At 40.5% G+C, this 27,824-nt stretch overlaps 1 protein-coding gene across 1 annotated transcript in view; it reads left to right on the top strand.

The window, feature by feature from the left end:
* Window positions 1-6,088: 6,088 nt before the first annotated feature.
* CALCOCO1 (calcium binding and coiled-coil domain 1) overlaps window positions 6,089-27,824 on the top strand; it is a 94,187-nt gene continuing 72,451 nt past the window's right edge. The window contains exons 1-6 of the mRNA XM_089691433.1: window positions 6,089-6,206; window positions 18,145-18,298; window positions 20,126-20,228; window positions 21,093-21,283; window positions 26,676-26,834; window positions 27,379-27,527. Of these exons, the coding sequence (XP_089547559.1) occupies window positions 18,164-18,298; window positions 20,126-20,228; window positions 21,093-21,283; window positions 26,676-26,834; window positions 27,379-27,527 (737 nt within the window). The 5' untranslated portion in view covers window positions 6,089-6,206; window positions 18,145-18,163. The remainder of the gene's footprint in view (window positions 6,207-18,144; window positions 18,299-20,125; window positions 20,229-21,092; window positions 21,284-26,675; window positions 26,835-27,378; window positions 27,528-27,824) is intronic.

The following is a 27,824-nucleotide window of genomic DNA, read 5'->3' on the forward strand; positions in this document are numbered from 1 at the left end:
AATTCAACAACCTACAGTTGTGTTCAAAATAATAGCAGTCAGACATCACTAACCTGATCAATCACTGTTTTTGGTAGAAATTATATTTCTACAGGGCAAATAATTTACTAGCAGGTGTAGTAGAGTAATAGAAATCCAACAGACCCAACAGTCATCACATGCATGCTGCTGATTCTGTGTAATTGAATCACTAATTGAAAGGGGCATGTTCAAAATAATAGCAGTGTGGAGTTCTATTAGTGAGGTCATTCATTCTTTGAAAAACAAGTGGCAATTATTGCCCTTATTTAAGGAAGGAAGGCAGCAAATGTTGTACATGCTGGTTACAGTGCATTTCTCTATGAAATTCTGAGGAAAATGGGTCGTTCCAGACATTGTTCAGAAGAACAGCATACCTTGATTAAAAAGTTGATTGGAGAGGGGAAAACATATAAAGAAGTGCAGAAAATGATAGGCTGCTCAGCTATAATGATCGCAAATACTTTAAAATGGCAACCAAAACCTAAAAGATGTGGAAGAAAGCGAAAAACTACCATTCGAATGGATAGAAGAATAGCCAAAATGGCAAGGACTCAGCCAACAATCAGCTCCAGGAAGATCAAAGAAGGTCTAAAGTTACCTGTGAGTACTGTTACAATTAGAAGACGCCTATGTGAAGCCAAGCTATCTGCAAGAAGCCCCTGCAAAGTCCCACTGTTGAAAAAAAGACATGTGCTGAAGAGGTTACAATTTGCCAAAGAGCACATTGACTGGCCTAAAGAGAAATGGCTCAACATTTTGTGGACTGATGAAAGTAAGATTGTTCTTTTTGGGTCTAGTGGCCGGAGACAGTTTGTCAGACGACCCCCAAACACTGAATTCAAGCCACAGTACACTGTGAAGACAGTGAAGCATGGTTGCGCAAGCATCATGATATGGGGATGTTTCTCATACTACGGTGTTGGGCCTATTTATCGCACACCAGGGATCATGGATCAGTTTGAATACATCAGAATACTTGAAGAGGTCATGCTGCCTTATGCTGAAGAGGAAATGCCCTTGAAACGGGTGTTCCAACAAGACAACGACACCAAACACACCAGTAAACATGCAACATCTTGGTTCCAGACCAACAAGATTGACGTTATGGAGTGGCCAGCCCAATCCCCGGATCTTAATCCAATAGAAAACTTGTGGGGTGACATCAAAAATGCAGTTTCTGAGGCAAAATCAAGAAATAGAGAGGAACTGTGGAATGTAGTCCAATCATCCTTGGCTGGAATACCTGTTCACCGGTGCCAGAAGTTGGTTGACTCCATGCAACACAGATGTACAGCAGTTCTCAGAAACAATGCTTATACAACTAAATATTAATTAAGTGATTCAAAGGAAAGCAAAATCTTCAAACATTTTTCAGTTTATATAGTGAATGTTTGAGTTTGTAAAGAAGAATACAAATACTGCTATTTTTTTGAACAGTCTAATATTCACTTTTCTTCAATTTTTTTAGAGGAACAACACAAATTTGATATATTTTTCTTCATGTTTTGATTTGGAATAGAATGTGTAGTGTTCCCAATGCATTTGTGTGTATGGAAATAAAAGATAAAAGCTATTAGAAGGATTTTGAGCTTTATTCACTTTTTTCAACACACTGCTATTATTTTAAACACAACTGTATATACAGTAGGTTCTTTCCATTGTCAGAGGATGGGACATACCAAGGGAAGGTTGTGACCCTGGAACATTTGGTACTAATTTGCCACTGCTGTTGAGGGGTACTAACAAAGAGTACCCAAAAAGATCTCTTTATTACATAGTAAGAAAGTTCTCTATTGTAAGCCACCAGCTGAAAACCATGCTATATGGGCCATTATGAGTGAGGTATTGTAAAACATGACAGGGAAAATGTATAGAGTGTAACCTTAAAGGTGATAGATTTATAACTGTTTAATTAGGCAGTTTTTTTTTTCTTCTTTTCAACTGTAATAATTAAAATAAAATGACATTTAAAACTATTTAACTGTTTCAGCGTTCAAAGGACCCCAAAAAACAGTTAACTAGAGAAGAGGGAATTACCCATGGGGAAGATGGCAGTTAAGCTCTTCCCTGGCCAGCATCATCTTGTGGGCACTAGGGGTGTAGAGGAGCACAATGCCCATAAGTATCGAGTACCAGTCCTTTGGATACGGAACCCCCTTTATTGGAGGATGCCTCCTAAAGCACCAACAAGAGATGAAGGCATGTAGGAGTGTGGGTGTGGGGGATACAAATACGAAAGGGCAACTTGCTTGCTGCCCACTTGCAATGGCAGTTTCAGTCCCTATGTCTGAAAACTGATTTTTTAAAATATAGTTTTTTGTTTTTTTTTAAATGTAATGGTAACAGTTGCAAAATGTTACATGTATAGATGTATACTTTCCTTACACCAGTCTTCTGTCTATGGCACCTAGTCGAGGATGACTTTGCACTCCTTAAGGCTAGATCCTGTGGAGTACAGAGCAGCCAAAATCTTAAGAGAAGGTGCTCTTACAATGAACTACTAGAGGGTCTTCTCAGGAGATTTTGCCAGAAGTCTTTATGGAAGGACTGCAATGTCAGAAAGATGAGGTTAGGTAAGTATAAACCTTACTTTTGTTCTTTACAGGTACATTTTGTATCCACAAAAATTAGGTAATATTTAGGGGGCCTGCTGTAGATACTGTACTGTAAGGTCTTTACCAGATGCTTTCATGAAGGAGCATTGCTCTCAATATAACTGTTCAATATAAAAGTGAATGAAAAAATACATCTTGACAATGCAGAGCACCAACAAGTGAGGAAGGCATGTAGGAGTGTGTGTGTGTGTGGGGGGGGATACAAATACGAAAGGGCAACTTGCTTGCTGCCCACTTGCAATAGGAGTTTCAGTCCCTATGTCTGAAAACTGATTTTTTAAACTATAGCTTTATTTTAAAAAATTTAATGTAAACAGTTCCAAAATGTTACATGTATAGATGTATACTTTCCTTACACCAGTCTTCTGTCTATGGCACCTAGGCGAGGATGACATTGCACTCCTTCAGGCTAGATCCAGTGGAATACAGAGCAGCCAAAATCTTAACAGAAGGTGCTCTTACAATGAACTACTAGAGGGTCTTCTTGGGAGATTTTGCCAGGAGTCTTTATTAAAGGACTGCAACATCAGGAAGATGAGGCTAAGGTAAGTATAAACTTTACTTTTGTTCTTCACAAGTACATTTTGTATCCACATAAAGTAGGTAATATTTAGGTGGCCTTCTGTAGATACTGTACTGTAAGATCTTTAACACATGCTTTCATGAAGGAGCATTGCTCTCAATATACAGTAACTGTTCAATATAAAAGTGAATGAAAAAATACATCTTGACAATGCAGAGCACCACAGCACACATTTATGTGTTATGGTGTGCTACAATGAAGGTACATTTTTGGTCACTGTATACGTGCATTAGAGTCTATTCAGAATGAATGGCAACACACTGCAACACAACTATACTTGCATTTTACCAAGTGTTGTAATGTGTTAAATGTGTTTTATTATACTTTAAGGCAGAACTCACAATACTCACCTCCTATCCAACAGTCTGAAGTCTGCAAGGTCCCTGACTGCAGCATCTTGTCCTTGGCTTCTTCCCGGTGGTGGGTCTTTGGCTATCTTGATTGGCCAGCATGGGATGATATAACTCCTGATTATGCACAGGAGTTTATTCATCCTGGTAGGTGCGTCAAGTGTTTGAGTCCTAATTCATTTCAGAGGCTAGAATAAAATTATTATTCCGGCCAATGAAATGAATTAACGCACAAGTGCTTGATGCATCCAGATGTGTTTACACACATTTACAAGTTTTTTTTCTGTCAAAACACTGCTGCCAGGAGGAAAGGCATCTAGGAGAGATGGGCAAACACCCTATGTGCATTAGGCCAAAACAAAATTTCATGTCACTTTTTCATTCTGTCATATAAAGGCTTTGGAAACAATTGACAATGTGAAAGTATCAAGTGCTTCAAAGCACAACTTGAAAATGTGCTGCAACCAGGGGCGGACTGACAACTCATGGGGCCCCCGGGCAATAGGGGATCATGGGGCCCCTGTGTCCTTACCCAAACTCAAAAAAGCCTATAAAAAAGGTACCAGGGGCATCTCATGGGGCCCCCTACTGACCCCAGGCCCTCGGGCAGTGCCCGAGTTTCCAAATGGTCAGTCCGCCCCTGGCTGCAACACAGGTACATAGGTGTGAATTCAGTCTAAATAATGATTTTTTTATGCAACACTTTTCTATAAGGGTTCCTTTGGGACCCCTCCTCTGTACTGAGCTGCTTTTTGCTGCCTATGCATTCACCTCAGAGCTTCATGCAGGCAATCCATAGAAGTGGATGCAGATGCAGCATGGACACAGTTGCATGTCAAATCTTGAGATTCAGACAGGAGCATGAAGGTGGGTGTGAATTGGCTGTGATACTTGGGTGGAACTTCCTCCATGTTCCCCTCCTTGTTGGACACCGAGTCTGGGTCACATTGGAGGACTACCCCCTGGGTAGGTTCTTTTGGGTTACTCTAGGCACCTAGTTTGGAGTCAAATTCCTGCACATGGAGTAGCACTACTTGTGCTGTTTCCATCAATGCCCAAGGCCAAGGTGAAGGCCACTTTCAGGGACACATCTACCTTACAGCAGACCTCCAACTTTAGTGATGGTCCTGTTGTTCCCCTGGTGCGGACTCCATTCGCACTCATCTTTATGACCAGGCCATCTTTTCCTATTTAGCACTGTTCTACTTTAACTGGTAATTGCGTGGCCATGCAACGCTGCACCCAACCCAAATTTGTATATTTTTTTCACACAAAAAAAGCTTTTTTTTTTGCATTTTTCTGCTTTTTTTATTTGAACACCACTGGGTTTTTATTTTTTGTGATATAAACTAAAAAAGAAAATTAAAAGAAAAAAACAATATTTTTTACTTTCTGCTATAAAACATATCCAATAAAAAAAAATTCTTCATAAATGTTGGCCAAAAATGTATTCTGCTACATGTCTTTGGTGAAAAAAATCCCAATAAGTGTATACTGATTGGTTTATGTGAAAGTTATAGCATCTACAAATTATGGTATATATATATATATATGACTTTTTTTTATACTCCCAATCAGCGACCTATAAAGGGACTTCGATAGTGCAGCAGGCAATCTGACACTGACGCTGGGGGAATTGACTAACTGCTATTGTCATCATCACCAGTGACACTAATACAGTGATAATACTATACTATACACTATCACTGTACTAATGACACTGGCTGGGAAGGGGTAAACATCTAGGGCGATCAGAGGGTTAAATGTGTGCCTAACAATGTGTAATGTGTGTATTATGTGCTGTTTTTACTAATAGATCTTTTTGTTTCTCATCCCTACTTTGCAGAGATGAGAAACAGAGAGATCATTCCCTCTGTACAGAGCCCTGTGTTGATTGTCAACACGGGGCTCTGGGCTGTGATTGGACACAACCAATCAGCAGATCCCAGCCATGACCTGGACTTGCTGACAGACTCCCGCTGTGTACAATCACCAGGAAGCAGGCAGCGAAGTACTAATACATTGTTGTGCCTGCACGGGCCACCCGTCCACAATACATTGCAGGCAGGCGGTCTGGAAAAGGATAATCTATCAAAAGCAGCTGCCTCTTGTGTGAACAGGCCCGAAAGCGTAAGAATGAATATCGCCTCCATTTGTATAAAGTGGCATGTGTGATTGTGCATGCATTTCTGATCTACAACAATGTGAACCTAACCCTGTAACCATGCATTTAGAAGACAGAACACAAAAATGCTGCACACATTCTTTGATTTTTATAGCTTTCTTTTAACTTCAGTTATGCATTTTTTATCATCTTATTTCACAGCTTTTTCTACTTTATATATTGTACTATTTTACTTCAATTCCTCATCCCGCTACAGACAAAAAAAAAAAATGGAACCTATGCTTAGAATTCCTCACAGGCCCCTATCATGGAGCTCCAAACCCCGCCCCTGTCTCCAATGGTAACTGTAATCCAGCCAAGTCTCCTCGTCCTTTGCCAGAGCAAGGCATTCTGGGTAACGTAGTTCGAGACAGCGAGCTTTGCATGCAGCATAGGGAACCCGGAACTACACTTCCCAGAGAACAGCGGGCGAGGCTGCTGTTGTTGTGGGCCAGCTGATTCCTCTATGCGGGGTAAGAGGGGCTGTTGGGGTTTTAGCGCGGTGTGTGTGTGGGGGTGAGAAGCGGGGTGTGTAGAAGTCAGCCTGTGACGGGGATTACGGGGGGGGGGTGTGGTACTTTGCGTTCAGCAGCACGTTAGTGCCGTGTTCCAGTCTCCTATTACACACTTCCCGAGGGCTCCAGACGGTGTTGCGCTCATAAAATGATTCAGGTGATTAGGGGGCTCGGGGTGTGTGCTGGGTCTCCCCAGCTGCCCTCAGTAGGACTCTCCTCCAGTGTTGTCCTCAGTCAGGCAGATGTGTTGTCAGCCCATGGAGGGAGGAGAGGGAGGGGGCAGGACCGGCCATTCCTTACACCATTTTATTTGCAACTTTTAGTTCCATTGAAATCACACAAAACACATTCTGCCCTGACATAGCGCGGCACACTTCATCCACTGGACTTTGGAGTCCCTGAACTCCCCTCTCTGTAAATCATTAATGTGCACTGTCACCTCTGCACACACTTTACATATCCTCCCCCATTACTAAATCTGAGCCTAAAATTCCTCCCCCGCCTAGGTGACAATGATGTATCCCCCTCCCAAAGCCTTCTGGGATACACACCTCATCCATCCCAGAAGTAGGGATGAGCCTAGGTGCGTTCAGATCTTAAAAGAAAACATTACATTGCAGCTTACCAATTCTTACATGAAATGACTGCATTAGTTTTCTTTTTTAGGCTTTCTTTTCTTTATTTTCACCTGGTGATTCTTCCAGTAAGTCTGTTGTTTTTCAAAAGAACAGATATAGCAGTTAGAGCAGGGGGTCTCTATACTTTCTAAACAAAGGGACAGTTTACTGTCTGTCACACTAATTTAGAGAGGCCAGTCTGTGGCCTGAGGGAGATTACGAAGTCCAGGCGTCAGTAACAATGCCCTGTTGTTGGTGTTTGTAAGAGGAATAGTGCCCCATTATTGGTGTCAGTGGGAGGAATAGTGCCCCATCATTGGTGTCAGTGGGGGGAGGAATAGTGCCCCATCGTTGGTGTCAGTGGGAAGAATAGTGCCCCATCGTTGGTGTCAGTGGGAAGAATAGTGCCCCATCGTTGGTGTCAGTGGGAAGAATAGTGCCCCATCATTGGTGTCAGTGGGAGGAATAGTGCCCCATCTTTGGTGTCAGTGGGAGGAAGTGCCCCATCATTAGTGTCAATAGGAGGAATAGTGCCCCATCATTGGTGTCAGTGGGAGGAATAGTGCCCCATCATTGGTGTCAGTGGGAGGAATAGTGCCCCATCGTTGGTGTCAGTGGGAGGAACAGTGTCCCATCGTTAGTGTTAGTGGGAGGAACAGTGTCCCATCCTTGGTGTCAGTGGGAGGAATAGTGCCCCATCATTGGTGTCAGTGGGAGGAATAGTATCCCATCATTGGTGTCAGTGGGAGGAATATTGTCCCATCGTTGGTGTCAGTGGGATGAATAGTGCCTCATTATTGGTGTCAGTGGGAGTAGTAGTTTCACATCGTTGGTGTCAGTGGGAGGAATAGTGCCCTACTATTGGTGTCAGTAGGAGGTATAGTGTCCTACTATTGTTGTCAGTGGGAGCAACAGTGTCCCATCGTTGGTGTCGGTGGGAGGAATAGTGCCCCACTGTTGGTGCTAGTGGCAGGAATTATGCCCCATTGTTGGAGTCAGTGGGAGGAATTATGCCCCAAGGGCTGGATAAAGGCAAGAAAAGGACCACATCTGGCCCCCGTTCCATGATTTGGAGAGCACTGACAATTTTGGATCCATCTATGGGCAGTGTTCGGATGCACTCATACTGGGATCATTGTAACTGAAGCGTGCCCAAGGTTGATTTGCCCCCAACTGGACTATAAGGCTGTGTGCCTGGGAACACTTCTATTACCCAGCCCACAGTGATCTCTGTTTCACTGCAAAGACTTCTATGGAGACTGCTGTGCCCCGGCACGATTTGCACTCACACTGAAGTAAGCCGTTTTAGACCACAAGTGAACCATGCCCAGAACCCCCTCTTCCAGGTAGTCCCCGGCACTCATACTGCACAAATGAACCAGCCCAAGGGGGTGAACCGTACCCAGGGCAGGCTAAACGTGCCAGTGTGAGTGAACCCTTCGGTCCCTTTCATGCAGGCAGTCTGTTTGTTCGTTTTTTTTGATGGATGAAAAAACGGACATCAGTGTATCTCTATGGAAAAACTGATGTCAAAGGATGATCATCCATTTACATCCGCATCTGTCAACATCTGTTTTTTTTTTTTTAACAGATCAAAGCCTTGTTTTTGTTCTGTTAAAAAAAACTGGAACGGACAGAAAGAATGGGTTTTAACGGACGAACGGTCCGCTTTTTGCATTAGTAGTGGATGTAAAAAACTGATATAAAAAACTGATGAAAAACTGATTTTGTTTTTTTTTTTTAAAAAACATGACTAAACTGATGAAAAAAACAGAACGCCCATGTGAAAGGACTCTCAGTCCAACCTTACCTGAGCAAACCCACCAGGAAGCTGTCACCTGTACTGGGAGTATCATAAGTGGCAGAAGCATGCCCAAGAGCCGCACGTATACAGACCCATTGTACCCGTGCGTGGGGGGTAATGCCCTGGCCACAGATGACTGGCCCAGTACAAGTGACAGCTTCCTGGCGGGCTCACTCAGGTGGGTTTGGACTAAGATCTGAATATGTCTGAGCTAAGGCCCCATTCACACAGGCGTTTGTTATTCATCTGCCTATTGATGGACAGCACTTAATTTCTATGGACAAATGGATGTAAATGGATGTTCATCTGTTTACATCCTCATCTGTTCAGTTCTGTTTTTTTAAACATATCAGTTAGGATACATGCACACTGGATGTTAAAATCAACTGCACTAGACTCCTTTCTTCTGGCAGCAAAAAAAAGTTTGACACTAGTAAACGCCTGTACCAGGTGTATGCGCATCAAACACTTGGAAATGTACTCATTTAATTGGCTAAAAAAAATGTATTCTGGGTATTGAATTGAAAACACTCCAAGTGCCAAATGCTATAAAACGCGTTTAGCCGTTACGTTTTTTTAAAGAAAAGTGAGTCTGTCCACTGATCACCGCCATACCAGTCATATGATGACACTACTGCACTGGTGACAGTATATAAAAAAAATATTGAAAAAACATATTTTATTTAATTTCTTCGTTTTCCAAAAAGCTTGCAATGCCTCTTAATAAATACCTTAGATTGTCTACTTTCCAAAATAATGTTATTTGGGGGGGTATTTATACTGTCCTGGCATTTTACGCCTCAAGAAATGAGATAGACCGTCAGTACGTCAGGACTGTTTTTCAAATGTACAGTATATGCCATGGTTTGTAGATGCTATAACTTTCAAATAAACCAATTACCATAGACATGTAGCAGAATACGTTTTGGCCTACATTTATGAAAAATGTTTATTTTTTTATTGGACATGTTTATAATAGAAAGTAGAAACTATCTTTTTGTTTCCTAAATTTTTGGTCTTTTTTTCATTTATATAATACAAAACCCAGTGGTGATCAAATACCACCAAAAAAATGCTCTCTTTGTGTGAAAACAAATGATATAAATTTTGTTTGGGTACAGTGTTGCATGACCCCGCAAATGCTAGGGAAAGTAGCACACTACTGAATAGTAAAAAAATGCCCTGGACATGAAGAGGGTAAAACCTTCCAGGGGTCAAGCAGTTAAAGAACTTTTTAAATAAAACAGAGAATCTACGTTAGTATGTTTGTACAATAGTCTATACATAATCTACAAGCACTTGTACTACTATAGCCATAGCAGCCCAAGCAATTGCTATGGGGCCCAAAAACAATGTTGTTGAGCATGCATGTAAAGATTATATTGTAGAGCGCTGAGAAAACTGTTGGCGCTATATAAATCCTGGTTATTAATAATAATAACAATAATAATATCACCAATAATATAACTATTCTTTCCTTAGTCTCCCTTGCTTCCCCCCATTTGTGAAATAATTTATGTTCAGAGCTTCTAGTCATCGCTCAGATATTAGCCCTGTATGCCTAACACAGTCTTCCTGGGGCTAAAAAAATCCCATAGCGTCTTTTCACCTATAAACTCTTATACAATAATTGTGTAAAGGAGCAAACACAATTTTGTAATACTATACAGTTAAAATAATACATTTTTTATTTTCTAAATTTTGTACACTGCTACATGTCTTTGCTAAAAAAAAATCCCAATACGTGCAAATTAATTGGTTTACGAGAAAGTTATAATGTTTACAAATGGTGGTATATGTACTGTGATTTTTAGATTTAATTTTATTTTTACTAGTAATGGCGGCAATCAGCGACTTATAGCGGGACTGCGGCAGGCAATCTGACACTGGGGGGAACTGACTTGATGTCACTGACATCCCCAGTGACACCAATACAGTGATTAGTGCTACTAAAAAGCACTGACACTGTACTTATGGCACTGGGCAGGAAGGGCTTAACATGTGGAGCGATCAAAGGGTTAACTGTGTGCTGTTTTGCATACTGGGCTGTGTTTGTGCTTCACTGTAAGCACACTGCTTTGCATGGCTGTGCTATGCACAGCCATGCAAAGCAGTGTGCAGGAGCTGATAGGGGAGAGAACAGTTCTCCCCCTCCCCTCCCTTTTGGAGATGCTCGGCAAACCGTTCGTGCCAGCTGGGACCCAGTGATTGACAGCCGAGGCCGCGAATGGCGGTGCGGGTAGGGCACACGCGCAGCTCGCACGCACCCCCTACCCAGGAATGCAAAATCATATATATATATGTGCAGTACTGCTGCTATAGGGCGGATGGGAAGCGGTTGAAGCAGAACTTCACTTTCTCAATCAGCATTGCTTATTTTTAATTCCTATGGTGCTAGCATTAGTAAGTAGATAGGAAAGTTTATCATATTTACTTAGTGTAAACGTTTTTTTTTTTTTTACATTTCTTCAGTTACTTCCTGGTTTCTAGGTCTAGGCAAATGATGTCATACATCACATCCCAGGGGAGGGGAGGAAGGGTTTTCTCAGCTAAGCACGCCCTCCTGCCTGCATACTTGAGCTAAGGTTAGATGGATTCCAGGAAGTAAATGCTACATGAATAATCTGCCCTTATTCAAGATGGCCACAGCCATAAATGCTAGGGGATGTTTTTCTCTGCAAAATAAAGCTTGCAGATATGGATGGATGGGTGAGTTTGCTGAATAATAAAAATGAATTTAATAGTGTTTTTGGTTTGTGGTGCTCAGATGCAGTGTAGATCTGCTTTAAAGTGGAACTATGCTCATAACAACTTGAAAAAATGAGTGTTCTTTAGCAAGGAAAATACATTCCACATTAATAATCATGCTACTAAAATAAATGTGTGCTATAATTTGCCTCCAACATTGTTCCTGTTTCTTTTTGCTCGAGGCTGCCATTTTGTTGAAACCCAGAGTTCTGAGCAGCATTAAATCTTTTGGCTGTCAGTAGATCGGCCTCTAGAAATTCAGCACAGTGCCTAAGAATAGACTGCAACTGAGCATGTGCAGAGCAGGGTGAGACAGTGCGACTGGATTTTAAACAGTATAGGTACTTCTTTTTAATGTTTTACATGGCTTTACCTGCAAATAGGGACCAGCATGAAGTGACCTAGTAGGACTTTTATCAACTAAAGTTCCATTTTAAGTACCTTGTCATTTTTTATTTTGACTTGGGTTACTGTGGGTATGGCTGATTTTTGGGCCTTTACCAACATCTGCTTTGTTGCCGTAAAGATAAAGAATAAAAGTTTACGTTGGAAGTTAGTGCAGTCTGTTGGTTTTAGGCTAAGACGTGTCTTGCATGGAATTTCTCCTTTGCCCTTTCCTAATACTGTGTAAGCTAATACACAATGATCCAGTGCTTTCTAATTTTAGGGCGTTTCCACCAAATGAGGTACAGTGCACCAATCTCTGATGTTTTTAGCTTTTTTTTTCATCTCAGTGCTACTGGTCTCCAATCTACTTCCTGTCAACATGCACAAGCTACAGTGTTGGCTGCACATCATTACTCTGGCCTGGCTTCCTGATAGTGTCAGCATTAGACCATGCCTATACAATGTGTGTTGGCATGGCTGCTTGTAGTTTCTACCAGGAATGCATGTGTCAGGGTGACCACACAGAATGACAACTTACAGTTGTCACTCCATAATCTTAAATTCCTGAGCATGAACCCTTATGGCAAGATCACCAGCTATTATTTTGATGAAAGCTGCAGATTTGAAATAGTATCAACATCTTAAAACTTATATGAGGTTTATTGGGTTTAGATCTGCTTTCAGGCTGAGGTCTGAAAATTAAAAAAAAAAGTATTGCAGTGAGGCCCCCCTGCACTACGAGGGTTAACTGTTCATTAAAGTGTTACTAAACCCGGGCAACCCTGCATTCACTCTCTCTGGTCTCCTACAGTACACAGAACATGGAAGTGCAATTAGTTTAGTAAATATAAACTGCTAAATACCTTTTCTCATCAGCAGTATATAGCAGTGACTTCTAACAGTGTCCAGCTGAGAACTAGTTTAAGATTGTAGGAGGAGTTTTCATTTTCCTATGACTGTCCTATGAGGCTGCATAACCCCTGGCCCTCTGTTTGGACAGTGCTGATTGGCCCTGTGTTGATATCATGCATCCTCCCAAAGAAAAAAAAAAGCTCTCTAGCCATATACACTAAGCTGAGCATGTGCAGAGTAACTCCTAGAGCTCTGTACTATAAGCAGATGGATTGGGGACTGTAGAAGAAGAGAAGGATCAGAGAATTCTGGATCAAAGAGCCTTTTTACACAATGTAGAGGATTAACCCCTTAGGTTCCACAGTGAGTATAACAAGCATGCTTTACTGCATATACATTATCGTATGTACTCTCCAGCGCCTCAGGATATGCACAGCCAAAAGGGAAGCCAAGGGTACCAGGACAGCGACAACCAAAGGAAATGCTTCAGGGGTGCAGCCCTCCTCAGACGGGGAAATCATAGAAAAATGACAATGGCCACAACGGCAGGCAAGGTGTTCTCACTGTCAGTGCGGTCAAATGGCTGACGCGTTTCGGGGACAAATCCCTTTCCTCAGAGCTGATGACCAACCTCTGATGCAGATGTATGATGAATGGGAAGTAAGAGCCTTGCTGTTGATGCTCTGAGGAAAGGGATTCGTCCCCGAAACGCGTCAACCATTTGACCGCACTGACGGTGAGAACACCTTGCCTGCCATTGTGGCCATTGTCATTTTTCTATGCTTTTTAGATACATGCTTCGTCTGTGAGTATGTTTTTATTATTCTTTCACTCCTACAATAAACCTTGGATAATGCACTAGGTGTGTGCGCCACCTGTTTTCTCTTTACTGCATATACAGACTGATTTTTCTGTTGTGAGTTTAGTAACACTTTGGGGTTTATTTACTAAAGCTGGAGAGTCCAAAATCAGACTCCCTTCTGCATAGAAACCAATCAGCTTCTAACCTCAGCTTGTTCAATGAAGCTTTGGCAATGAAACCTGGAAGCTGATTGGTTTCTATGCAGACGTGAGTCTGATTTTGCACTCTCCAGCTTTAGTAAATAAACCCCTTTATGTCTAGGGGTAGAGGAATAAGGCATAATATCTTTAAACATGATCAACACCCTGACAAGCTTCAGGCACTCACCTCTTATTCCTGACCCTCCGGGTTGTGTTTGGGCCCTTGCCGCCATCACAAACAATTCAGGGCTATTGGTCTTGCATTGTATGTGATGATGTTAGCCTATGACTGCTAACTGGAGCAGAGAGGAGGCTTTGGGGAACAGTCACACAGGTGGAGTGAGCCTGTCAGAGCAAGGAATAAGTCAAATGTTACTCTTTATTCCACTACTTCTAGACTTAACTCCACTGCAAGAGTATTTTTTGTGTAATTCCCAGAGTTTAGCTTTAACTCATGGAATTTTAACTTCCTAGGATCTGCATTGTAAAACATTGAACAGTAAGCTGACACACTATGGTTACTGTTTCTTTTTACTATATTAATAATGTGTTCCTTTGCTGGTTTTCTCAATCTTGTAATTCTGCCCATGTATTGTTTGCCATACATACAGACATTCCAGTATATATGCTACATATCTGGAGGCACAGATTATCAGTTATTTCAAATTCTTCACTGCGACCTCAGAGGAAAACGTAATGTCTTCTTTTTATTTTTTACGCCTGTTTTGCGCCTGTTCTACTTTTTTGCCTGGAAAAATACCTTTGACATTGTTAATAGTAGCTGTTTCTTTTAGAAGGCTTTTTATGGCACTTGACATGAGAATGGTTCAGTGTGGTGTGCATTTTGGTGGGCTAAAACTCATGTGGATTGTTGTGCACTAGGATGTCATTTAAAATGAATATCACTGCAATACACCGCAAGACACCTTTGCCATGCATTGTGGCAATGTGCAGTAAAATGCTTGTTTTACTGTGCACTACTCTAATGCACAGATCTGCCTTACTCTTCTGGTCATTTCCCCTCAGTCTTCACCACTATACCCTTTCTTAGAGAACTTTTTCTCATATTTCTGCCTGTCTATGAAATTTGAGTGAATTAAAGATAATAAAAAGGTGTTTACGTGCTTTTAATCCCATTATTCATTTATAATTTAATTGAAGGTACAAGCGTGTGATGCATACAGTTGATTACAAAGCTTATTGTAAATGCCTACTAAAAACAGCTGTCAGAGTTTGGGGCACTGGTGCTATAAAGTAATGGAATATGTTTAATATGTCCCTATGAGAGCTGGAGATTATCCAAGTGGCATGCACCCCCCTGGCACTAAGAAGAAATGCTGCATTGAATATGCATGCTTCCATTATCGTATTTTTATATAGAGACTAATAAAACATAAATGATACAACCAGGCATATGTTGGTGAGGATTTGTTGCAAGATAATACTGCACTAGAGAGTGATACTCCGACACTCATATTGTAAACATTTTATCTCTCATGCTCTAAGAGACGGTATAAAAGATAAAACTGTTTGGAATAGGACAGTTCATCTACTGGACACTGCACAAAAATTATTAACAGTTATTCAGATTTCAGTTGGAAGAGAAAATGGGCTGAAAACTGAACTTAGCACAACTCTAAGGCTTTGTTCACACCATACAGGCAGAAAAACTGATGTAAACTGATGCACAGATTTCACTTGCAGAGCCATCAGTTTACATTAGTTTTTATGTGTGCTCCAATTAGTTTTCTACATGTTGCAGATTCTTGCGCAAAAAATATCTGCACGTGATACTAGTTTTGTGGTGTGAACAGGGCACATAGAGAACAATTGATTTCATTGTGCCCTTGCAGAATGCTTACAGAAACCATGGTGTGAATGGGCCCTTTAGTGTACCAGTGACAGGAAAAAAGGCATTTAGCATGAACTTTATCTCCTGTTGTGCAACAGAAATTCATCTGCTAGTTCCACTGGCTCATGCAGATTTTTCTGAGTATGTTGATGTTATCTGCAAGTCAGTATTTGCATATATTTAGCCACTCCCCCACACATCACCTGCCAAGACATGGGAATGATGATACACTGCTGTGGCAGGTACTGCACTGCAGGATGGAGGAGGGGGCATGCTTGCTCTCCTTTAAAGAGAAGTGTGGGTTTAAAAAAAAAACAAAAAAAACAATCATGCTCACCTAGATGGCTGCAGCATGGATCCGATGCTGCAGCCGTTCGTCCGCTGGCTCTACGCTGATAACTGAACAATTAAACACTGCTGATCGCTCAGTTCTTAGGTTCAGTCTGAGCAGAGAGCAGTGACTATTAGTCAACGCACTCTGCTCTGCCCCTCCAGTGCTCCCTGGAGTTGCGGACTGTGGAAGGGGCAGGAGCGACTGCCTTAGGCTGTCAGCACTGCACTGAGATAGTGAGCCAGCTGCCTGTCAGGCATCTTGGCGGATCCTGATATTGTTGTCAGGGTTCCTGCAGAGCTTGCATCTACTCTGTGATGTCAGCCAACCGGGCACTTTATCCAACTGTCTTCTGAATCTGGGTCACAGGAGTGCAGAACTAAGTGCACTCCTTTGGCCACACTTCTTTATGATCCAGCAGTCTTTGGGCCCCGAGTGGCCTCTTCTGCATTGGCAGGGAGGGAATTTACTTATACAACATGTATGATTAAATATCTTATGGTGCCAGAGTTCACAGTGGTACTGGTATACTTTAAGGTAACCTTAGACAAGGCATATCACGTACTGAAACAGGGTTCATGCCTGTGGAAAGGCTCTGATCCACCTAGCTAGCTAGCTGATGTTAGCATCTTTGCCCTGCGGCATTAGGGACCTCGGTTCAAAATCCAACCAGGGCACTACTTGGACGGAGTTTGCATGTTCTCTCTGTGATTTTATGGGTTTCCTCTGGGTCCACCAGTTTCCTCCCATGCTCCAAAAATATGCTGGTAGGTTAAGGCTACTTTCACACTGAGAAGTTTTTAAAGCGTTTTTGCATTAAAAAAGCACCTGAAAAGCTCAAGAAAAATGCTTCCCTGTGTATGTGAATGTATATCTATGTATGTTTTCACACTGAGGTTTTGTGCTTGTGGTGCAGTGTAAAAACTTCTGCTTGCAGCATCTTTGGGGCATGTTTGGTGAGTTAAAAAAAGCCACAAAAACGCCTCTTCCCATTGAAATCAATGGAAAACGCCTGAAAAGTGCCTCAAAAATGCCTCTGAGAAGCGTTTTTGGTGCAGTTTTTTAGTCACATGTCCTTTAAAAACACTCAGAAAATGCCTATGTGTTTTTGCGGTGGAACACTGTGTAAGTAGCCTTAGTGGCCCCTGTTTTAATTGCCCCTAGTATGTGTATGTATATGTGTGTATGTGTGTGTGTGTGTGTGTGTGTGTGTGTGTATGTATATATATATGAGATGTAGACCTTAGATTATAAACTCCTTTAGTGCAAGGATTGATATCAATGTGCAATATGTAAAGCACATGTAAATTGGCACTGCATAAAAAAAATAAATGTTGGGGTAACTATTTGGACTGCTTATAAAACTATCTGCCCTAATCACTATGGCACCTTCCCTGGGAAAACCAGCACCAGCAGCTTGTGTCATCAACCATCCCCCCTTTTTTCTCATAAACAGGAACTTTCTGAAGAACAAAACTTTGCTGTTGATGGAACAGCATTTCCCACTACTCTCATTTGTATGTGGCATTAATAAATAAGCTCACCCATCGCATGGCTAGTCTACTGCAAGTGTCATTAGCATGGTCATTGCATAACATAGAGGTACTCATATACAGTTCAGAAGGCCCCAATAACAGTGCATATGTTTCAGAATAGAGAAGTATGAGCAGCATCTTTTGGTCTTTGGCACTATGACAACTTGAGATATAAAGAGATATACAGAGTTCTCTGTTACATCATTTGTTTAAATTTTTTTAAATTATTTTTTTTACTAAATACCTTATTCTGTTTTCCATTACATCAGAATGAGAACTTCTATTTAATAGAAAGCTTGGCAGCCATTGCCTGCTAATACAACTTATTGTCTATACAAGTGTACTAGTATGTGCAGGTGTTAATAGCAAAATTCCTGCAAGTCACTCACATTTAGCCCCTGTCAACAAAAACATGACAGCCATTGACCACATTGATTACTAATAATGCAGACAGTGATTTGACAGTATATGTGTTTGTTGTAGAATAAAGGCATAGTCACACAGAGAGACTCCCGGGAAGACTGAGATGGAGTTCTACAGCCACTTTTGTCTCATCACACAGCAGAAGCAAAAGAATGTTACGTCACTTCCGTTTTTAATGTGAAACGTCACTTTCACACCTGCAAATCATGTAGTGTTTCCATTTTTTTTTCTAACCCCTGTAAAATTCCTCTCAACATATTTTTAATGTCCATGCAAATACTGTGTAAATGATAAATATTGTATAAATACTATGTATATGACAACCTTTTCTCTTATTGTTTATAGACTGAAGGAACTGGCTGTCATGGAGGCCAACTCCCACCCTGTCCATTTCCTGAATGTGGCTCACACTTATGTTCCCAGTGCCAATGTGGAATGTCACTACACCCTGCCAGCTGGCATGAAGGGCTCCACCAGGGACTGGATTGGAATCTTCAAAGTGAGAGAATGAGTCTGTGTTTTTTAAATGAACTAGCAGAAGTGTGCGTAATGACTGACAGGTAGAAAGAAATTAAATGAAGTGTGTAAGTGTAAAAACAAAATAAAATGAAAGTATAGTGACAACCAATTTTTTTTTTAATTTAAATAGGGTGATGGAGCTTCTAGCTTTTCCTCACTCTACTGAAAAACCGTTTCATTGCTATTGAAATACCTGTTGGAGAGCTCCTTATTTCTAGGCCCAGTGATATTAAATGATGGGAAAGTCTTCCAGGAGGCCTATAGACAGCAAAAACAATTGATGGCGGTTCCAAGCGACTGTCTGATGAGTGACTGCCACTTAGACATTGCATTGCTTTTAATCATTCTGAGCTTACTATAGACTGAAATAAAAGGTGCAGTAAAAAAACTGTCAGTACATGCACAGAATCTGTATATAATGAACAGGTGTAGCTGTCCCCATGTACATGTTTAAATGAAAACTCACTAAAACACATTTTCAACTCATCAGTATGCTTGTTTACATTAAATTGAATATGTCACTTTTCCCATTCAGGTAGGCCATTCTTGATAGGACACTCCACCCATTGATACCGTCTCTGCCTTTTCCACCATTCTCTGGGAATGATAACAAATATCTGTCTTTTGTCCTTAAGGCCTGAGTTGCCAAATGCCAGATGCACACGTTGAGAGAGGGTAAAAGGTTATTAACATAGACACAGCGCTTTCATAAAGTGTAGACTCTTCACTCCTGTATTAAAATGGAGAGGAGGCATAGTGCGGGGTAGGTAAGTATATGTATTTAGTCACATCACTTACCTCTAATGAAGTATGTCTCACATTGTGCAGGCTCTTTGGGCAAAACAGTAGTACAGATGGCCCGATAGGGAAGTGCTTCCTTTTTGCTTCTCTATTGAGAAAAGTTCTTTCATTGATTACAAGATCTGAATGTGGGAGAGTCTGATCAGTCACAGGATTTTCTACCCATTCGCAGATCATGTTACAGGCAGTGTAGTCAATGAAAGAACTTTTCTCAGTAGAAGAGAGGGCAAGATGAGGCGTGTCCCCACCGGACCATCTGTACTGCTGTTCTTCCTGACGAATCGAAGCTGGCATCCATTGCAGTGCTGGAAATGCAGCAGCAGGAAGAGGACAGGGCAGCCCTGCAGTGAAGATTTCTCTGGGAGTCAGCTGCCTGCAACATGTGGAACATACTTCATTACAGGTAAGTGATGTAATTAAAACTTATGGGATATTTTTAGCTAAATATTTGCTTCAGTACCAAAATAATGTAATTTTCCATCTCTTCATCAGAATATGTAGTGAGATAGTTTGGGGTATGGGAGCATGCAAGCATTCACCATTCCAGTAATCACCCCAAGGCCAGCAATATTATAGGTGGTCAAGAGTCCTGGGGTTAAACTCTTAGATAAAGCTGGCAGCTCCAAGCAGCATTAGCACTTCCTTTTTACACATCTCAACCAGAAGTGTTGTTTTCCAATTATAGGCTTGGGTAAAACATCACAGAAAGAGGAGTCATGGAATATTTAGAGAAGCAATATGTGGTTCAGAGAGCAACACCTAGAAAGAGTGTAAGTGTATGAGGTAATTTAGGGGTTTTGAGAAGACAATTTTGTTCCCCTCATTTCCAGCATAAACATTATCCACCTATATCAAGCCATTAGTTGTTAGGATAAGCCCAGTTCTCATAACCTTCATTTATGTCCTGTCAGAACTTTTAATCCATTTACCTTAAAATTGTCTTTGTGCTGCTTAAGTCAATATTTTCAAATGTTTGTTGGTACTGAATGTCTTTGTTCCTTGGCAGGTAAGCGGCTCCTCTATACATGACTATGACACTTTTGTCTGGGCAGCCTCTTCAGAATCTTCTGTGGAAGAATCAATATCTCATTGCAGTGTGCAGTTTCAAGGTTAGTCATTAGAACCTCTCTCTTGTTTTTACTGCTATCAGAGAGATTTCCCCTCTTTTTCTGTCATTCTATCCTTCCCCTACTCTACTAAAGAAAAAAGGTTTTATTTCTGTCTCAGTTGCTGGTAAATGTTGTCAGCAGGTCAGGAAGTGAGGGGCTAATCTCTCTAATGAAACCCCAGAGAAACAACTCCTGGTGTTCTAACCCTTGTTCACTCTGTCCAAAATGAAAAAAAAGTTGTGGCTGGACACACTTTAATCTTCTAGTATATAGTAGTGTCAAAAAACAGAGCCATTTTGTCATGAGGTATGAGAAATGTAAATATCTTAATGGCTCTGCTATTTGATAATGTTTTCCACTCTTAGAAGCTGGAGAGTGTATGTGGTCAGTCAGATGACAAGGCAGTAACAATCAGATCTCTAACCCCAGGCTCTCAAGTTGAAGCGTAAGAATCAATGTAAGTAAATAAGGGAAAGCAGACATCTTTCTTTAGTAGAATGTACTGTTATAATTTAAGTTGAATATTCATTCAGAAATGACTAACGAACCTGCAAAGGTTGGCGATATTACGTGCTTACTATTCCAGTCTTTACAACCTGGCTTGTTGTTCACATTTGTACAACAATCATAGTGAGAAAGAATTTGTGCTTGTCCTGAATGCTTTTGTGTTCATTTTTTTCAATAAAACACCTGACACAAACAAGTGGAAACAAAAAAAAATCACACACTACATTGCCAACATTAAAGGGACATTGTCATTGATTACAAAAATCCATGTCACACTTTCTTCTGTACGAAACCGAAAAACAATGCATAGGTATTTGGAATGTACCGTAAATAAATGTATGATTAATTTATCTATAGCCTACTATCTTCCACACCCCGGTGAACAGCAGTACCAGTTTCGCTATGTGGATCAGCATGGAACTGTGAAAGGCATTAGTGAACCTTTTGTGATCAGTGAGCCACGACCAATGGAAGACCTGGTCACCTTGGAGGATGAAGAGACTTCTCTGGACATGATTTTGGTTGTACCGAAATCTGCTTTCCTACAGGTAACTTGTAAAGTTTTAGGGTTGCCAGACACAGCAATATAATGTAGACATTCCTGTCCAAGAACTGTGGGCTGAGACATCTGCCTTTCCTCAAACCTAGTCAAAAAGAATTATAAAACATGTGTTCTATAGTCAGGATAAAAAATTGGTAGATGCACGTATAAACTGCAATCATAACAAGAGCCAAACTACTGCTGACTCCACCCTGATATAAATTGGTGTGGTCATTGAAACTCATCAAAATACTGTTGAAACAATCAAGGGTAAATTACCCCAAAGGAGTTTTCTAAAGGGACCATGTAGCTTTATAAAGAATGGCTTTACTGAAAATATGGTTTCGAAAATTACATGTACAAAAAATGAGCTAAAACCACTATCCACCACCACACTAAGTCAAAAAAAGACAATGTTGTCTCACCATGCAAGCAGCTGCTCATTCAGCCCACATTCAAGCAATGACAATGATGTAAAATACCCTAAGAAAGTGATTAATAGTAGGACTAAAAGAGGCTATGTATACGCTTCCCACTATGATGCACCCTCCTGATGTAAGTCACTGTAAAGGAATCATACACAGCATGTCACTCACTATGCACATTGGGGACAGTTGCAGTCATAATTGGCTCCTAAATGCACATAGGGCGGCCCATGATAACCCGGTTGGTAATTAAACAGTCGTAAATAAATTGCCTTGCTAAACCATCATTATTGACAAATAAGTACATAAATAAGTACATAAACAATCATAATAAGCAGAAATGATCCCTTCAGACTATCCCCATTTTATATGTCTCTCCTACAATCAGTCCATAAAGGAACAAACTGGGGAGCAAAAAACCATATGGACAATTTTATTAAAAGTATTGAATTCCACTCACATTTATGTAGACAAATAAGCGCTGTATACAAATATAAGACCTTTGGTCACGGGAACCAATTCAACCTCCTGGTACTCAGAAATAGCGTGATGATGTCAGGAACACAGACTCTACCCGACGTGGTTCATCACAAATGACCATCCAAAGAGGGGAGGAACCTCAATCAATCTCGTAATCAAATAAAAAATGGCCACCGCAATAACCAGACCTCGATATGAATTTAAAAATGGCTGCCGGTTTGGTTAACCAAGCCTCGGTTTCAATTCAAAGTTGGCCCCTTATCGTCCAAACCTCGCTCTGAGATAACTTAACCTCCGATATGGCCACCAATATTTATCGACATATACATACATATCTTTATAAAAGATGAGAATTTATAATCTGAAACAAAATATTGCTCCAGCTCATCTTTAATATGAAACTGCATAGCAGTCTTAAAGACCATATCAAAAGCTCTTTTCCATCATATAAACGTATTTTAAAATTACCCTATTTGGATGGATCCATAAAAAACACCCTAACAATTAATATCTAAACTAATAATATATAGTATTACAACGATGACATGATTAAGCATTACTGATAAATTAATATCCCACTCAACATTCATTCCGTGAGGGGAAAAAGAGCGAACCCAAGACTCTATCATTTTTAAGGACTCCCCAATGTTTTTTAAATATATTTTTTATCTGTCTATGCTGAGTCAAATATGTGGAAATGAAAGACCACTTGAATTTATCGGATTCCTCTTGCTTAGTTTTATCTAACAGCAAATGTTCCCTACTTATATGCTTAATATTTGATATTTCTTTATCCAATATATGTTCATCATAACCTCTTTCAACAAACTGCTTCTTTAGAGTCATAGCCTGTTTCACATAGTCGTCTAAAAAAGAACAATTGCATCTCAACCTAAACAATTGAGTACTGTCCGTGATACTTTTTTTATTTGCACTAACATACAATTTTGAGGACAAGCTTTCGGGGTATGTCCCCTTCTTCAAAGTCCAAACAGTACTATTACAAATCACAAAGTTTAAGCAGAATGTTAGAAGGGATTGAGGAAAAAAAAAAAATTAATAAACAAAAGTATAAAAATAACATTTTGGACAAGAAGGAGAAAGCCTACCTTGTCCCATTAGCTCCATGTATCTCATCTCAACCTTATAAACTGGCTATGATTTACAGATTTCAACCATGCTTTGTGGTGACATACTGTCAGTAGAAATAAAATAATTGCGATCAGTGGACTTAAAAAACGTTCTGGTCAACAATTTATTATTTAATATAATTTCTAGATCCAAAAACTGTATAGAGTCACGATTCGCTTGATAAGATAATGATATTCCCCTGTTATTACTATTTAACTCAGCCATAAAGGACTGTAGAGCTATTGGGTCTCCATCCCAGAGGAGGAAGATGTCATCTATATACCTCACCCACAGCAAAAGCTGGGGTCTCTCTCGAGAATAGACAACATCCTCCTCCCACTTGGCCATACACAAGTTGACCAAGCCACTCTCTTTCTTTGGATAGAATACTGGTTATCAAACCAAAAATAGTTGTGTTGAGTAGCAAACAATAAAAGTTCCATGATAAATACCTTTTGTGACTTGGGAATCTGCTTCATTCATAATATAATATTCCACTGCTCTCAGTCCCAACTCATGCGGAATGCATGTATATAATGATGCTACATATGCCATTACCAACAGTGTCCCATCTCTATCCACCATATCATCCAAGAGTCTGATAGCATCTTTTATGTAAGAGGGTACATTTCCCACAAGTGGTTGCAAATAAAAATCAATGTACCTACCTATCCTAGCTGTAATAGAATCTATTCCACTGATAATAGGAAGCTCCGGAGGGTGTTCAAGGTCCCTGTGAATTTTGGGAAGGTAATAAATCGTGGGAATACATGGAGCTAATGGGACAAGGTAGGCTTTCTTCTTCTTGTCCAAAATGTTATTTTTATACTTTTGTTTAAAAATTTTTAACAATTCTTTCTTGTGCAAAGAAGTGGGATTACTTTTTAATACTGTAAATGTGTCCCTATCATTCAAGAGTTTACACATCTCTATCTGATAATCCTGTTTATCCAACACTCCACAATGTTACAGTCTTTTCGCCGGATGGCGACGAGTATGGCCATCACTGCTGGTAAGATCTCTGGGAACTGAAGAAGCCCAAGTTGGTTAGACAAAACATGTTGGATTCCATGTCTTTACGTATGTGACGTACGTGACGTCACCACACACAGCGGCTGTCTCACTTGGGCCCCAATTCATCCTATGGGTTAACATGCCACCTGAGCCTTCCATGCTACCCTCGAATATCCATATACCTATATGATCCAGAGATCTTACCAGAGGCGATGGCCACACACGTTGCCATCCAGCAAACGGCGAAAAGACTGTAACATCATTACATCGATGTAGCCGACAAACATCCAACTCAAAACGCTGGGTGAACTGAGGTCTATGGCCCTTATATATTGGTGTTTTTAGAGCCCTACTCTGCCCTATATTGGATGATATTTGAGGCTGTTGGAATTTGGTTGATTCCTGTGGGACATTTATTGCCTTTATACCATTCTGTACCCGGACTGTGAATCATCACAGTGGACTATTTAATTACCAACTGGATTATCATGGGCCGCCCTATATGCATTTAGGAGCTAATTAGGACTGAAACTTGCTCTCTTGTGTCTTCCTTTATGGGCTGGTTGAATACATGCATCGGAGAGACATATAAGATGGGGATAGTCTGAAGGGATCCTTTCTGCTTATCATGATTGTCCAGCATCTTTCCTCTGCTTGAGAGTTATGGTGGATACACATCTCCAGGCCATTACATTCATGCGTTTATGATTCTTATTAGCTTAAGGGTCCAATATGTTCTGGTAAGAGTCCTACCAATACATGGTGGTGGTGCACTTGTTTTATTTGAAGACACGTGGTGTTTGATTACACACTATCAGAATATTGGGACTTTTTTCTATGTTTACTTCAGTCGGGACTTTGATTATATGTTGACGTTTTTTACACAGTTTTCATTATTTATGTACTTATTTGTCAATGATGGTTTAGCGTGGCAATTTATTTATATCTATTTAATTACCAACTGGATTATCACGGGCCGCCCTATGTGCATTTAGGAGCTAATTATGACTGCAACTGTCCCCAATGTGCATTGTGAGTGACATGCTGTGTATGATTTATTTACAGTGCATCATAGTGAGAGGCGTATACATATACATCCGAATGCTGCCCACCACTTACCCATTACTTTCCCAGACCTCTTTTAGTCCTGCTATAATCACTTTCTTAGGGTATCATACATCATTGTCCATGCTTGAATGTGGGCTGAATGAGGAGCTGGTTGGCGGACAAGCCAACGTTGTCTTTTTTTAACTTAGTGTGGTGGTGGATAGTGGTTTTAGCTCATTTTTTGTACATGTAATTTCCGAAACCATATTTTCAGAAAAGCCATTCTTTATAAAGCTACATAGTCCCTTTAGAAAACTCCTTTGGGGTAATTTACCCTTGATTCTTTCCTCAAACCTGCTGGGACAGCTATAATTTTTCTTACTACCCAAGTGACAGTTAATAGTGGTGCAGCATTCACTCTCAATTCACTCTCACTGCTACATTTTTATTATAATATCATGGTGTTTTAATTTGTAACTGATATTGCGACCTTTCTGCAAAGGTTTTATTACTTAAATGCAGAGTTACAAGCGAAGGAAGATTCGAAGAATTTAACACATTTGCTTTTAACTCTGCATTTGAGCTGAGGCTGTGCATAACTGCTCTTGAGCACAGTCTTTGGAAATGTAAGCAAACCTTTCTCAGGGTTTGATCCGAAGCCACTCTCCTGAATACAGCCTCAGCATTGTTTATGTATGTGCCTTGAGCAGGGGCGGACTGACAACTCATGGGGCCCCCGGGCAATAGGGGATCATGGGGCCCCTGTGTCTTTGCCCGAACTCAAAAAAGCCTATAAAAAAGGTACCAGGGGCATCTCATGGGGCCCCCTACTGACCCCGAGTCCTCGGGCAGTGCCCAAGTTTCCAAATGGTAAGTGCTGCTGAACTGTGTGCTGGTGTGTCAGATGCCTGGTACCCCACTGCACTCCGGGTTTCCTTCTGCTGGGCCTTGTGTTCTATAGTGATATAGAGGTTAGTGCATGAAGCCACTGAGTTCTGCTGGAGCACTGGTATTTGACACTCCCAGTAATGCCAAATGTAGAAAATCTTACAGCAACATTATCTCTTATCACAGGAGTGGAAGGGCAGCTGGAAAGGTGAGTGTAAACTGCTTCCTTTGCAGGGAATAGTAGTGTTCATCTTTTTAAAAAAGTGAGAGTTAGAATTAGACTATAGCTCTCCTTTATCTCATTGTGTTAAATATTGAATCATCAGTTCATGTTATATGTTTTCCTTCTACATATTCAATTATACATCCTTACTATTGGCTGTAACCTTCTGATTGAAATGCTTGCCCTTACAGCAACAGCTGGAGTTCTCTCAGCAGGAGAGGAATGACCTTATGAGGGTTAGGCTCACACTGGAAGAGGTGGTGAGCACTCTGAAGAAGAAAGTCCAGCACCTGGAGGCTGCTCTGGAGGCTTCAGACAGTAAACATTCAAAGCTACACCAACAGTATCAGGTACACATGTCCTCATCTTTCTTAGTACAGAACTTGGTTACTTTGTTCTCTTCCTGTTGAGAATTTTCCCTTTCTGCCTAGAATACAAACACATACACATACTTGACTACCTGGGACAACATAAAACCTAATTGGTTTGTATTGCATCAGGTCTCTTTTCTGTCTACTTTTTATATATAATATATAGTATATTACACAGTATATCAATTATATGGTTGCAGTTTACACTACATATAACGGTATAACTATTTCAAGCACTAGCATTACATTCGCAGACAGGACATTTGTCCTTAATATTTTTTTTATTACTTTCCTGCTATACATGGCATGATGTGGTTTTGATAACCTTTACTCGAGAAATGACAGCTGGTTGCTATGGAAAAGCATCCACTTTCATTCTTTTGTTCTTATATCAGCCCCATTATGGCAGGTATAAGTATTTTATGGACTCTTTACTGCTTTGATCGTTTTTTCATTATTTGTATATTTTAGCATTGATTTTCAGATGTAAACTTTCTAAAATTCCTCTTGAACTTTTTTTTAGGAACTTTTTGAAAAAGAGCAGACGGCAAGGAAAGAACTTGATGCCCTGAGCAAAAACGAGGTTGAGCACCGAGAAAGGATTCTGCAACTTGAGAGTGAAGTCCAGATCATGAATCAGAACCTGCTTGAAAAAGAGAAAGAGACAGACATGTATATATAACTATTCTCTTCCTGTAGAGCCTTAGATTGGCTATAGGCAGGCAGATACATCAAATGAGAATGAAAGGCAGGTTGAGAGCTGTCCTTCCCCTTATGATTCCAACAAGCATTAAAACCCATAAAAATATTCTCCAATTCTTAAAGGGACCCTGTTAGAAACTTAAAAAATTGCAGATAAAAGCACAAAAAACAACTACTTAAAATGCTTACTTGAGGCAGTTTCCTTTCTCATCTGATTGGTAAATTTTCTAGCACACACCCCTCCACCTTGCATGTCATAGCTCTCTC

This window comes from Staurois parvus, unplaced genomic scaffold, assembly GCF_062004578.1.
Source record: "Staurois parvus isolate SC_StPar_1 unplaced genomic scaffold, SC_StPar_1.0 ptg000562l, whole genome shotgun sequence".
NCBI lineage: Eukaryota > Metazoa > Chordata > Amphibia > Anura > Ranidae > Staurois > Staurois parvus.